The sequence below is a fragment of the Lithobates pipiens genome, unplaced genomic scaffold, assembly GCF_037356315.1.
Source record: "Lithobates pipiens isolate NorthernLeopardFrog02 unplaced genomic scaffold, aLitPip1_a1.2 Scaffold_13, whole genome shotgun sequence".
NCBI lineage: Eukaryota > Metazoa > Chordata > Amphibia > Anura > Ranidae > Lithobates > Lithobates pipiens.
This window is the reverse complement of record NW_027507718.1, coordinates 164,451,297-164,466,187: the sequence shown is the minus strand read 5'-3', so window position 1 is coordinate 164,466,187 and position 14,891 is coordinate 164,451,297. Positions and strand designations below refer to the sequence as shown.

Genomic DNA, 14,891 nt, shown 5'->3' with positions numbered 1-14,891 from the left:
GCAAAAGGCTCTCCAAAAACGAGAAGTAAATTGAACACCCCTGTCGAAAACAATATGAGAAGGAACCTAATGGAGGCGGATGATTTCTTGAACAAAAATGGGAACCAAAGTAGGAGCAGAAGGGAGACCAGGAAGGGGAACAAAATTGAGCCATCTTGGAGAACCGATCTATTGCAACCCAAATTATCATATTATTCACAGACAGTGGAAGATCGGTGATAAAATCCATGGCAATGTGAGACCAGGGCTCCTTAGGAATGGGCAAGGGAATGAGAAGACCAGCAGGAGCTTGTGTGGAGGATTTAGACTGAGCACAGACATGACAAGTCTTAACGTAGTCCTTGACTATGTTACTGACATCCATGCTGATATGTCAGTGGACAATGAACGGTTGGTAAGGTGGATGAATTTGGCAGCGGCATTCATGATAGACTGAAGAGGGGATAGCTTGCGGAGAGGTAGGCCACTGAGGAGGCGGTTACAGTAGTCAAGGCGAGAAATAACAAGGGAGTGAATAAGTTGCTTAATGGTGTCAACCGTTACAAAGGGGCGTATTATGAAGATGTTGCGAAGGTGAAGTCTGGAAAATTTGGATAGTGATTGGATTTGGGGCTGAAAGGACAGGTCAGAGTCCAGGATTACACCTAGCACCCTGGCATGAGGGGAGGAACTGATGGTTGTATTATTGATCTTGGCGTGGGCTGGGGGAAAACTTATGAGCTCAGTTTTAGAAATATTGAGTTTGAGGGAAGCAGTGTCATCCATGCTGATATGTCAGTTAGTAAGTTGGTAATACGAGAGGAGACTGAAGGAGTGAGGTGAGGAGTAGAGAATTAGATTTGTGTATCGTTAGCATAGAGGGGTACTGGAAGCCATGGGAGTTTATTAACTAACCAAGGGAGGAGGTGTAGATGGAGAACAGAAGGGGTCTGAAGACAGAACCTTGGGGTACCCCTACAGAAAGAGGGAGTAGAGAGGAAGAAACAGAGTTTTAGATCACACTGAAGGAGTGTTGCGATAGGTAGGAGAAGAGCCAGGAGAGAGCAGAGTCTTTAAGGCCAAGAGTGGAGTTGTTTGAGGAGAAGGGGATGGTCAACAGTATCAAAGGATGCAGAGAGGTTGAGAAGTGTGAGTATGGAGTAGTTGCCATTAGCATTAGTTATTTGTCCTGTTTTCCCTATTTTTATGAGGTGACTGTACTTGGATTTTAATCGTTGGCCAATAAAGATGCCTTTTTTGACGTGCGGCCATCCAGGAATTATTTTTCTCCTTAATCTTGAGCAGAGTCAGCACCTGTGAGTTTCATCAGGGTGAGCACTTTATTGTGGATCTGGGAGGGAAGGGGTCAAGAAGGTTCTTGTCAGTGGGGAAGGAGCTAAGATGGTTGTAGACTAAGCGTTGTAAATGGGAGCAAGGAGATGGGTCTTACGTTGTTCAGGCTGGTGGGGTCCAGTGAGGGCTTTTTAAGTATGGTGGTGATCAGGGCATGTTTTAGAGGGGATGGGAGAGTATCGCCAGTATAGAGGGAGAAATTGAAGATGTGAGTGAGGGAGCATAAGAGAGAAGAAGAGGGTGACCATAGTAGATGTGAGGGAACAGGATCCAGGGGACAGGTGGTAAGGCGGGCTTCTGAGAAAACTGTGTTGAGTGTTGAGAGCTAATTTGAACAGTATATGTTAAGTGGGTTAGATGTGTGTGCAGTGGAGATGTCCCCAAGAATTGCATCAATCTTGTTTTTAAAGTGATTGGCAATATCGAGAGCAGTGAGTGAGTTACTGGTTGGAGATGGTGGAGAAAGTAGAGCGGAGACGGTGAGGACTGGAGGACAGAGTATTAATGAAGGTGACAAAGTGGGCTTGTTAGGCAGCATGGAGGAAGAAATTGTATTTAAAGAGGAACTGCAGTCTGCTCGCATAATTTGTAATAAAAATATCTTTGCCATTCTGATACTTCCCTCCAACCACTTTGCATATTTTTTTTATATATACTGTGATTCTGCACTTGCCAAATATGCTACAGAAAACTCCCTCCACTAAGCCATTTTAACTGTGGGCAGCTGAAGCTGCTGCCTGTTCACTTCCTGGATTTATAAACACACCCACAAGGCACACTTCCAGCTCTGCAGCCCTGCAGATTTAATTGGCCCTCTTATGACTCACTACCTCCCTTCCTGGCAAACTCTCATGAGAGTGAGAGAGAGAGCTGTGCATGATGTCATAAGCCTAGGCTAATGACCAGGCAAGAAACAGGAAGTGGGCTGTATTTTTTACTATCCAAAGTTAAACAGCAAGGGCAGAAGATTTAATAGATGCAAAATGTAAAAAAATTACTGAAGGTCGGCTTTAAAGAAGGCAGATTGGGTTAATGCATGCTGGGATTTGTTTTTTTTTTGCCACACTCGCTCCAGTACTCAGATATGTCTCTTATAGTTTCTGGTGTCGGTATGCCAAGGTCGAGGTGAGGTCCAGTGAGGATGAAGGTGAACTGTTGTAGATAGAGGTGGCCAGGTCGGGGCAAGACAGGGTGAGATTTTGTCATGAAGGTGATCAGCTTCAGAGTAGAAAAAGGAAGCAATAAAGTGTCAAAGGTATCTGCAGGTAATTGTTTTCTGCTTGGTGGGACAGGTGGTTGGAGACAAACACATTGTGAAAGTGATGAGCTTGTGGTCAGAGAGAGGAAAGGGGTGTTCGCGAGGTTGTAGGGGGTGCAAAGATGGGATAAAACAAGGATGAGGGTATGACCATCAGAGTGAGTCCATTGTGTAAGGTCAAAGGATAAGGTTAAAGAGGAGTGCCACCTTAAAAAAAATATATTAAAAGTCAGCATCTACAAATACTGCAGCTGCTGACTTTTAATAAATGGACACTTACCTGTTCCAGGGTCCAGCGATGTCGGCAGCAGATGACGAGCAATCGCTCATCTCTCGGCTGCCCTCGCCACCATCCTCTGTCATGGAATCAGGAAGTGAAGCATTGCGGCTTCACTGCCCGACTCCCTACTGCGCATGCACAAGTCACGTTGCACGTCTTCACTGGTCCCCGTTATGTCCTGGGAACTGTGTGTTTACCAGAGCACAACAGGGGTGGGGGGGGAGTGGGGGCGGGGCATCTGCGGCTAGCTGTGGCTAGCTATTCCCGGAAGTGGGTGCAGATACCTGGATTATACAGGTATCTGCACCCCCCACCCCCTGAAAGGTGCCAATTGTGGCACCGGGAGGGTTCCGATGAGCGGAACTTCCACTTTAGGGTGGAGGTCCGCTTTAAGTTGAAAAGTTGGAATTCAGCTGGGCTGTTAACATTAGTGGGGATGTTAAAATCACCAAGGATAATAGTGGGTATTGCAGAGGAGAGAAAGTAGGGTAGCCAGGCAGAGAAGTCATTAAGGAAGCGTGACACCGTTCCTGGAGGCTGATAGATCACTGCAATCCTTAGATAAATGGGAGAAAACAGACTAACAGTGTGTCTCAAAAGAAGAGAAAGATATAGAGGTTAGGGGTAGACAGGACTTGAAAGGTGCTCAATGGGGATAGACGCAAACCAACTCCACCTCCTTTCCGTCCAATCGGTCTGGGTGAGTGCCTCCATGGGAGAGGACTGAGTGCGAGACAGAGTCTGACTCTTGAAGCCATGTTTCCATGATTGCAAGAAGGTTAAGAAAGTGAAAGATAAAAAGGTCATGGGCAGAAGTGAGCTTGTTACAGACAGAGCGGGCATTCCAGAGAACACATGAGAAGGGGAGGGGTGTTTTTTTGTGAGCAGGGGATCAAGATAAGACTGAGAAGATTGTGGCTGATGCTGGAGGAGGGAGGGTGCCGGGTGTGGGGGTGAGATACTAGAGGACCGGGATTAGGGGAGACATCCCCGGAGGTTAGCAGAAGGAAGGTGAGGAAAGTAAGATGGGAGTGGTATGTGTATGAGTGCACGTACTTCCCTGTCCTGTTGTGTGGGTCAGCTGGTGGGTTAAGTATTAGCAGGAGGTGATGAAAACAGTAGTAGGCAGAGGGTAGAATTGATGGTGATATGTACAAGTTTTGGGGTGGAGAAGAGGGGAAAAGAAGTGAGAATTTGAAAGTAAAGGATACTAGAATGAGAAGGGAGAGTAGAGAGGACTTGTCGACCAGCCGCTGCAGTTATACTGCAGCAGGTTGGTTGGCTGTGCAAATTGCCGAAGGTGAAGGCTTGTACACGGCATTCTGTGGGTGGCCAGCAGGGGAGCCAATCAGCCGGTCCAGCGGGGGAGCCAATCAGCGGGTCCGGCGGACTCGATGTCCGCCGGCCGCCCACGATTGTTCCCCGCAGTATTATACAAGGCAGATCTCCATTCTAACAGGGGATCACACACAGATCCTGTCTTTCTGCTAGGCAGGAAGACAGATCTGTGTGTTGTCCCAAGCAGCCCATCCCCCCACATAGTTAGAAACACATTTAACCCCTTAATCTCCCCCGATGTTAACCCCTTCCCTGCCAGTGTCTTTAGTACACTGTCAGTGCATATTTTTAGCACTGATCACTGTAATAATGTCACTGGTTCCCCAAAAAAGCCAAAATCCATACCAGACCCTTATCCAAGCACACAGCCCGGCAGGTCAGGAAAGGGGGTGGGGACAAACAAGCCCCCCCCCCGAACCATACCAGGACACATGCCCTCAACATGGGGGGATGGGTGCTTTGATGGGGACAAGGGCCTCTTTCCGACAACCCTGGCCAGTGGTTGTCAGGGTCTGCGGGTGGCCCCCCACCCTATGTGAATGAGTATGGATACATTGTATCCCTACCCATTCGCCTTGTCAAAAATAAAAACAACACACAGGTTTTTAACTAAGTAATTCATTAAAGCAGCTCCAGCGTCTCTTCTCCTTACGATTTTTTTCTCCCTCCGGCGATGTCTTCATCCACCGGTTCTTCTCCCTCTGCTGATGACATCTTTCTCCAGTTTTTCTATATAATGCCTATATAAGTAAGGGCACATGGCAGACCCAGCATTACAGCAGGAGGGAGCGTCAAGAGAACATCAGAGGAAGAACAGAGGGAGAAGACAACGGAAAGAGGAGACCCCGCAGAGAGAGAAGAAAGCGGAGAGAGAACCGGCAGAGGGAGAAGATAGCTGAGAGAGGAGACCCGGCAATGGAAGAAGACATCAGTGGAGGGAGAAAAACCGAAGGAAGATGTCATCAGTGGAGGGAGAAGAATAGGAGGATTGGGAGTATGAAGACTTTGCTGGAGGGAGAAGAAATAGGAAGGGGAAGAGACGCCGGAGCTGCTTTAATAAACTACTTTGTAAAAAACATGTGTGCTGTTTTTATTTTTGCCATTTTTTTAGGCGAATGAGTTTGGATACACTGGGTATAATGTACCCCATACTCATTCACATAAGCCAGAATCTGGGGGGGCTTCCAGATTCAGATAAGCCCCCTGCCTGCAGATCCTGACAACCACCGGCCAGGGTTGTTGGGAAGAGGCTCTTGTCCCCCCTGCCCCAAAGCACCCACTCCCCCATGTTGAGGTCATGTGGCCTGGTATTGTTTAGGGGGGCACCCACTTGTCCCCACCCCCTTTCCTGACCTGCCGGGCTGCGTGCTTGGATAAGGATCTGGTATGGATTTGGGGGGGTAACCCCACACCGTTTTTTGGCGCAGGGGTTCCCCTTAAAATCCATTCCAGGCTGAAGGGTCTAGTTTGCACTTGGTTTTGGAACCCTATGCTGTTTTTTTTTTATTATTATTAATTTGGCGTGGGGTTTACCTTCAAGACTCATACCAGACTCAAAGTGCCTGGTATTGTCGGGATCAAAGTTGGATCCCATTCATTGAAGTCGGATCCACAGTCGTACGACTGTGATGGCATACCAGTGTGAACCCAGCCTTATACTGAGATAATCAAATGAGGAAACCTTCCCCACCCCAATTAGGGACTGATAAGGAACACATGAATTTGGGGGAGGAATGGTGAAGGATAGACAAAGGCCACAGTCATAAAAATGAGTTTCTCTTGGATCCCAAAAGGAGGTGAGAATAATTCATTAACCACTTGGGTACCGCGCTATTGCCGAATGACGGCATTAGCGCGGACCTAGATTTCTGGGACTACGTCTATTGACGTCGTCCCGGTTACGAGCGGCCTGCGCGCCCCCTGAGGGGCGCGCGCGGCGCGCTCTGTGATCGGCGAGTCCGTGAGACTCGCCTGATCACCGATCCGTGTAAGGGGTCGATCCCGACCCCTTATCACGTGATCAGCTGCCACCCAATCTGCCTCAAAGGTGCTGCACCCCAGTGCCGCCCATCAGTGCCCAGCAGTGCCACCTATCAGAGCCACCTATCAGTGCCACCTATCAGTGCCCATCAGTCCCATCTATCTGTGGTACCTATCAGTGCCCATCCGTGCCACCCATCCGTGCCACTTATCCGTGCCACCCATCCGTGCCATCTTATCTGTGCCCATCTTTGCCCATCAGTGCCGCCTTATCTGTGCCCATCGGTGCCGCCTTATCTGTGCCTATTAGTGCCGCCTTAACTATGCCTATCAGTGCCCACCAGTGCAGCCTATCAGTGCCCACCAATGCAGCCTATCAGTGCCCACCAATGCAGCCCATCAGTGCCCACCAATGCAGCCTATCAGTGCCGCCTTATCAGCGCACTTCAATGAAGGAGAAAAATGACCCGTTTGCAAAATTTTATAACAAACTATTAAAACATGATTTTTTTTTGCATCTTTTTTTGTTTGTTTAGCAAAAAATAAAACTCCGAGCTGTAACTAAATACCACCAAAAGAAAGCTCTATTTGTGGGAAAAAAATGATAAAAATTTCATTTGGGTACAGTGTTGTATGCCCGCGCAATTGTCATTCAAAGTGCATCAGCGCTGAAAGCTGAAAATTGATCTGGGACTGAGGGGGGTTTAAGTGCCCAGTAAGCAAGTGGTTAACCACTTCCAGACCTGTCGATATACGTCGGCACTTTGAAGAGGGATATCTTTGTTATGGCAGCAGCTAGCTGCCACAACCCTGGTATCCTCTTCTTCAGTGAGCAGTCCGGTTTCCGTTAATAATAGTGGTCTTTGCGGCGGATTCGGATAATAATAATAGTTTATATTTCCGATAATAGTGGTCTCTGGAACACAAGCTGGATGCATCCAACTTTTGTTCCAGTGACCTAGCTTGACTCCAGTGACGTCACCTGCTAACCATACTAACCCCGCTGATCCCCTGACCTTTGCCCAGCCTAATGGTCCTGGTCCTGGATGTCCAGCTTGTCTCTAAGGGTCCGGGGCCCCTTCTGTGGAGGGGGTAATATCAGGAGCGTGTGCACTCCTGGTTCATCATAACTGCCTGTTCCAGCATCCTGGTATTGCCTGTGGCCTTCTCCTTGTCTGTCTGTCCACCTGCAAGGTGATTGGTGTGGCCAGACCCTAGGTGGAGACCAAACATGAAGTAAGCTAGCCAAACTTGCAGTCTCATGCTTGTGATAGCGTGTGTAAATACCTGAACAAGCTGCCTATTTGTCTGCCCTGCTCTGCTAGTTTGGATTTCCCTGTGTATGACTTGGGATCAGATATTGAGTATTCTTTGAATGCTGCCTGCCTTTTACCTGGACTGTCATTGAACCACTCTGTCTGTCTGCCAACTGCAATTACATGTTTGCTTTGCTCAGTTCGCACTTGTCCTGGCATGGTAGCCAAGCACTATAGCATGGTCTATAAGTTCTGGGGCAACCGAGTAATAGTTACATAGTTACTATGTAACTATGTAACTATAAGTTCTGGGGCAACCGAGTACTGGTAGTCTTTATGAAAAAGGGGGCCGCTATATCTGAAGAACACAGTAGCCGGCTATAGTGTCTGACCACCTGCGTTAGGGGAATGCGTAACAATCTACCGTTCAGTACTCATCCCTGACATCCTTTACAGGGGCTACTGAAATTTTGTTGTGCTGCCCCCAACAAGATAAAACAATTTTGTCCAAACAGTAGTTTTATTTTTTTCTACCTTTTTATGTCATTGCAAAAAAAGCTAATATTTCTGTATGCCATTTTGTTTCTTGACTTTTGTAATTAGTAGTTTTGTACATATTTATATGCACTGCCCTTCTAAGAGTATTACACACAGACATGAGTAAGTGGCCTCCTGTGTCATAAACAAAGACTTTGCAATGCCTAGAGAGCCTGTTGTATTGTATTTGCCAACCTGGGAGAGATTGCATTGTGTGGCTTTGCCACTGTGTTCTCTGGCAGAGAATGAGCAGGCCATTTTGAGTGCATGTAGATTAGAGTCAGTTATATCAATACCCTGATTTCGAGGGACTGTCCCTAATTTTGAACAATATCCCTCTGTCCTCCTCATTTGTCCCTCATTTTGGTCTGATCTATATAATTGTATATAAAAAAGTATTTCCCAATTCCAAACCTTTCATCCAATTTTTAAATTGCTGCATCTGTAAATTTTCGAAAGCCAATATAAAGGAATAGTAGTGGTAAAAAAAAAGCACTTTTTTTTGTATAATTTGCCTTTCAAGGAGCGTGGCAGGTTCTATGCCAGGAGAGGCTATCAAAACCTTTTTATATATCATGTACAAGGATCTTAAATTTGTTTGAGAGATGGATTATGCCTATGCCTACATAGATGGATTATGCCTATGCCTACATACTTTTGCTAATAGGTGCCCCTTGTTTTCATCTAAAAAATTTGGAAGGTATAGTTATATATGTGATTTGTATGAACAGGTTTCATTGCCAGTTACAGGGATCTAGGTGTCTGTGGGTGTGGTTGTCTAGCAGACCCATCAGCTGGCGAGGTGCAGCTGGTTGCATATACCTTGGATTACGTCTGGTGTGAGCAGTAGAAAAAGTGATATAGCGAGAAAACTAGCTTGCAGAACAGCTCGAGGAATCACAGTGTTTGGGAATCACTTAGCTGCTACAAATCTGTGCACTGGGGTGTATGCAAGACTAATGCCGGCCTGTGTGTAGCCAGCTGGCTAGAATTTGGATCTAGCAGCTGAGGATGCAGGATTTTCTCTGTATCCTCTGTAGTTCCCTCTATAACATGTGTTAGCCCATTTATTGAATTGGTTGCCTAATGCACCAATAAAAGTGCACACCCTTTGTTGTTGCTTTACTGTGTATTGTAGTTCACTCCAACACAGATGCATTGGTAAGATGCATCTGTGTAATGGTTTTGCACAGAGCAATTTGGTTCCTCCTCTTCTTGGGTCCCTTGCCGGCACTGCTGGCCCCTCCCTCATGTCGAATGCCCCCACAGCAGGCAGCTTGCTATGGGGCACCCAAGTCGAGCCACAGCTCTGTGTGTCCATTCAGACACAGCGCCACGGTTCGGCCCTGTCCCCTCTGTCTCCTCATTGGCTAACTGACTTTGATTAACAGTAGCGGAAGCCAGTGATGCCGCTACTGTGTCTCAGCCAATCAGGTGAGAGAGTCCCGGACGGCCAGGGCACTCGTGCACATCGCTTGATCGAGATGGGGCTCAGGTAAGTATTGGGGAGGGAGGGGCTGCTGCACACAGAAGGTTTTTTATCTTAATGCATAAAATGCATTAAGATAAAAAAAACTTCTGCCTTAAGAACCAATTTAAGAATGAATGGCACCACAGTGCACCAATGTGCATTACTACATTACTATTTTAAATGGAATGTCAGTTACCATTTTAGATAGAATGAGGAACTGTCAAAACCCCTGTCAGGTGTATTTATATGTGCCTGCTGGGAGACTCTTCCTCTCTATTTGTCCTGGATAGCATTGCCACTGAAATGAGAATGGAGAGAAAATATAATGGAGACTCTTGTGACAACTGTCTAAGATGGGATTTCCCATCACTTTCCACGTTTTTCACCATGTGTCACAAAAAACTTGACAGGGATGTTTTCCATTCCACTCTAATGCTGCGTACACACGACCGGATTTTCTGGGAGACTAGCTCCGACTGACTTTCGGCGGACTTCCGACGGACTTTCCGAATGAACAGACTTGGCCACACACGAGTAACGGACTAAGTCTGTTCGAAAGTCCATTTGTTTTGAACGCGATGACGTAAATGGGACTAAACAAGGAATTTCAATAGCCAGTAGCCAATAGCTGCCCTTGTGACATATTTGGTCCGTTGGACCAGCACACAGACGAATAGTTTTCCTGATTTTAGTCCGTCTGATTTTTTTTTTTAAACACGTTCGGATTGTCCGACGGACTAATGCCTTCGGACCTAGCCTGCCGGAAAGTCCGGTCGTGTATATGCGGCATAAGTCATACTGAAAAAAGGGTTTGGGCTTTTGATATTACTTATCTATAATCCATCTCTCAAACAAATTTAAGATACTTGTACATGATATATGAAAATGTTTTGATAGCCTCTCCTGGTCTTACAGGTGCATCTCATAAAATTAGAATATCAAATAGTTAATTTATGTCAGCAATTCAATTAAAAAAGTGAAACTTTTATATTTTATATAGATACATTGCACACAGAGTGATATATTTCAAGCATTTATTTCTTTTAATTTTGATGATTCTGTCTCACAGCTAGTGAAAACCCAAAGTTCAGTATCTCAAAAAGACCATTAACCACTACAGATCCGCGCTATAGCCGAATGATGGCTACAGCGTGGACCTGCTTTCCTGGGACGACGTCTATTGATGTCGTCCCATGCCTGAGCGGCCTGTGCATTTCCTGCAGGGTGCTCGCGGAGCGCTCTGTGATCAGCGAGTCTATGAGACTCGCTGGATCACAGATCGGAGTAAGGGGTCAATGCCGACCCCTTACCACGTGATCAGCTCTCAGCCAATTACAGCTGATCACGTGATGTAAACAGAGCCGGTAATCGGTGCCATCTATCAGTGGTACCTATCTGTGCCCATCCGTGCCACCCATCTGTGCCATCCATCCGTGGCCATCAGTGCCACCTTAACTGTGCCTATCAGTGCCCATCAGTGCAGTCTATCAGTGTGCACCAGTCCAGCCTATCAGTGCCCACCAGTGCCGCCTCATCAGTGCATATCAATGAAGGAGAAAAATTACCTGTTTGCTAAATTTTAAACATGATTTTTTTTTTCTAATTTTCAATTTTTTTTGTTTGTTTAGCAAGAAATAAAAATCCCAGCAGTGATTAAATACCACCAAAAGAAAGCTCTATTTGTGGGAAAAAATGATAAAAATGTAATTTGTGTAGCATGACCGGGCAATTGTCATTCAAAGTGCGTCATTGCTGAAAGCTGAAAATTGGTCTGGGCAGGAGGGGGTCTTAAATGCCCAGTAAGCAAGTGGCTAAAGTATCTCATAAGACAAATAAAAAAAAAAAGTATTTTTAATACACAAATGTTAGCTTTTACTGAAAAGTATGTCCATGCACAGTATAGTATGCACTCATTACTTTTGCATGAATTACTGGATCAATGCAGCGTGGCATTGATAGATAGACCATCATTTACCACAAGTTGCAGGGTGTGTACAACTAAGGTCTGACACTTCAACAAGTTTCATTCCTTTCAACATGCTTGTACCGCTGTCACAAAGCACAAGCATCACTTGGTCTTTGTTTATTCCCCAGTCTTCAAGCATGCCTAGAAACATTTCTCTAATGTACTCCCCAGTGTGGGATCCTTGCATCACTTTTGTATTAGGCCTATGGGCCCATCTAGGCCTATGTAATATGCATTGCATACTAGCACATTACGTGAAACTTACCTTAGAAGGAAGCCCTCCATGTCACCGCTGAAGGTGCTTCCATCTTCACCCTGTCTTCCTTCCGGGTTCATGGACTCGTGGCTGTGTGAGCAACCAGAACCACAATGACGTCACCCCCACGCATGCGCGTGGGAGCCGCTGTTTACGTCACAGGACTCTGAAGGAACGGCACGTGTATGCCGTTCCTTCAGAGTGCATGTGCTGGTGACGTCACCGGCTGCATGTACAGTAAATATCACCTAAATGGTGCACATTTAGGAGATATTTACAGTACCTATAGGTAAAAATCATGCATGGGAGTATACTCCCACTTTAAAAAGAAATTGGCCTGGCAGGACCATTATGGACTATAGTGCCTGGTACGTTCAGCTTTTTTCGTTCAACTCAACAGGCTTGGAATGAATGACTTGCGGAGGCTGGTGAATGGGGTTTTAGAAGCACTTGACTGCTCCTTGTACATATGTTCCCCTGTGTTGTGTAGGAGTGAGCTGCATTGGTTTGGGTTCAATACAGTCCTTATCGGTATTGTACTGTATATAAAGCTAGCTTCGTGAGGTAAAGCGCATGTTCACATTGCATCACAGGATCCATAAATCATAATAACTTATTAAACAGGAGTGTGACTTTTACAATTTATCTGTTTTCAGTTATTTGTATATATATTTTTTTTTTAACTACATGCACACAACATGGAACATCTAGGCCTATCATTATACATAGTATTTTCTCATTAAGGGTTAGTTCACACCACAATTCCTAAACCCAGTATGTGTTTCCACATAGACGTTTACGTGTTTGTAATGCATTCCAGGGCGTTTATATGTGTTTGTGCACACATTCTGTTGCAAGATAATACATGCTGCTGTACTACTGGAACTGAATGCAGTGGTGTGAACTAGGGTGATTAGAAAACATTGATTTTACAGTGTTTGTGTTTAAGATGCATTTCAAAAAATGCATCTGAAAGCAGCTGGTGTAAACAAGCTCTAAAAAAGTCCCATTGTAAAATGGTTTGTATTATGGAAAACAAAAACTATGCTTTGGTGGGGAAAGTCTGCTATTTGTTTCTGCTTAAATAGGGAAAATGTGGTACACTATACTTTGTCATTAAGACTTGAAATAAATAAAATAAATATTTTATATTTCAGATGCAATAATCGGACACAGTGTGCTGTTGTAGCAGGACCAGATGTATTTCCTGACCCTTGCCCGGGCACTTACAAATATCTAGAAGTCCAATATGAATGTGTTCCTTACAGTATGTATATTTTAATTTAGAATTTTAACCCAATAGTAGTGAATTAGCCGATAACTGTGATGTAAGTAAATGCAACCCTATACTTGTGATTCATCTTTGTTCACTATATTCTTTCAGAAAGGTTGTTTATTTTTATGTTATTTTTACCTTATATACGTCCCCTAGAATTGTGTATTTTATTTATAAAAACATTTGAGTATGTTACTTTCCAGTGTTTGTAATATTTTATTAACCTAAAATTTACCACACCAGCACATGGATGTGAAGGGTTTATGATGGTTTAGATGCACAGTCCTCTTCCTATTCAAACGTAGCTTGTCACCGTTATACAAGTAAATTGAAAAGAGTTTGTAAGGCTGGTGTATCTTCTCAGTCTCAGGATGGCTATCCTCTAAAAGAAACACTGTTCCTCAAGCGCTAGAAAATGTGGATCAAAAAATATTGTAAACACCTGAGAGGATAGAACTCAGAGCCAGTGCAGCTGACCAATAACATGTGGAAAATGTAGGATAGAAAAAAGAAACCAGTAAACAGTGCTCAATGGACTGGATAATAAAGCAGGAGAACCACAACAGTCAAGCATGCCATAAATAAGAACTCATGTTTATTTATGAAATGAAAAATGGTGATAAAGAGAATAAAATAAGCCAACGATACCACACTAGTTCCCGTGGGCATTGAAGGGTTAACACCATCCAGAAGACCAGCCAATTGAACATGGAGGGGTGCCAATGTTGTAGGCTGTGAAGACTGGAAGTCTGGTCCAGGGTGGGTCCCTGATGGCTGGGATCGGAGAGGAAGGCGTGCCTTGGGAATGTCACTGCTAGTCGCATCTAGGTGGTGTGAACCAACCAGGGAGCCAAGCCAAGGCATCCTCAGTCACTGCCTGTGGAGGGGGTCACTGCCGAGATGGTTTGAACCGACTGGGTAGTCAAGCCAAGGAATCGGCATGCCTGGATGATGTAACTGTGCGGCACCAACAGGGAATAAAGAGAGGAAGATGGATGCCCGTCAAAGTCACGGATAGAATGGCAAACAGAAAATATACACCCATTGTGGGAACATATGGGGATGGGGAGTGGGTAGAGTTTTTTGTAAATCTGGAGGTATTTCTTAACCCCTCAATGCTCTTACAATAGATGTTACAATGACTGAATTAGAATTACAATATATATATGATGACCCCCAGACGTATTGAGAGAATTATTGGTTAAACTAAGCTATGTATTTCCACATCTTCGTTGATGCTGTTAGGTGATAAAGATCCAAACCTATAAATAAAAAATGTCTCCCTTCCAGATAGGAGGGAGAATCTTTTATTATCGGTAAGGGAGCTCCTAGGGATGGCCTCAATTGCTAATACTTCCACTCAATTGATATTTTTGTTATGCACCTGATGGAATTAGCACGGAACACAAACTATGTTCATCACATCCCTTTGTTCTGGACTATGGACCATTGTCGTCAGGGTAACTTTTTTCTTACACTGACACCTAGATGTATGTTTATTTTCATGTCCTTATTCATATGAGTAAACTTTATTATACAAATAATATATCATGGAGTCTTTTTTTGTAATATTCCATAAATATTCCATATCATAGAGCATAAGTACTTTTCTTGAACATTTTAAGTTTTAGGTAGATCTTATATGTAGTTTTAGGTTTTATTGTATCTCATCCTTGAATACATTTGTTATTTGCTTTTTCTTGATCATACATCACGGGACACAGGAGCTTCATTACATAGTGGGTTATATAGGCACCTCTGGTGATTGGACACTGGTTAACCCCAATTAAGGAGAATTCCTCCCCTATATAACCCCTCCCATATGGGAGGCACCTCAGTTTTTTCACCAGTGTCTATGGTGGTTGGTCACGTAAAACATGTGCTATGAAGAAGGCTCTGTGCAGGTCCCTGCAGGGGCCTAAGGGCTACAACAAACCGGAT

General features: G+C 44.7%; 1 protein-coding gene across 18 annotated transcripts in view; it reads left to right on the top strand.

Moving 5' to 3' along the window:
- The window catches only part of ADGRL3 (adhesion G protein-coupled receptor L3), a 1,264,347-nt gene that overhangs the window by 315,745 nt on the left and 933,711 nt on the right, over positions 1-14,891 (top strand). For all 18 annotated transcript variants that reach the window (XM_077475785.1, XM_077475784.1, XM_077475783.1 and 15 more), the window contains exon 4: positions 12,832-12,941. In XM_077475785.1, coding sequence (XP_077331911.1) covers positions 12,832-12,941 — 110 coding nt within the window. The remainder of the gene's footprint in view (positions 1-12,831; positions 12,942-14,891) is intronic.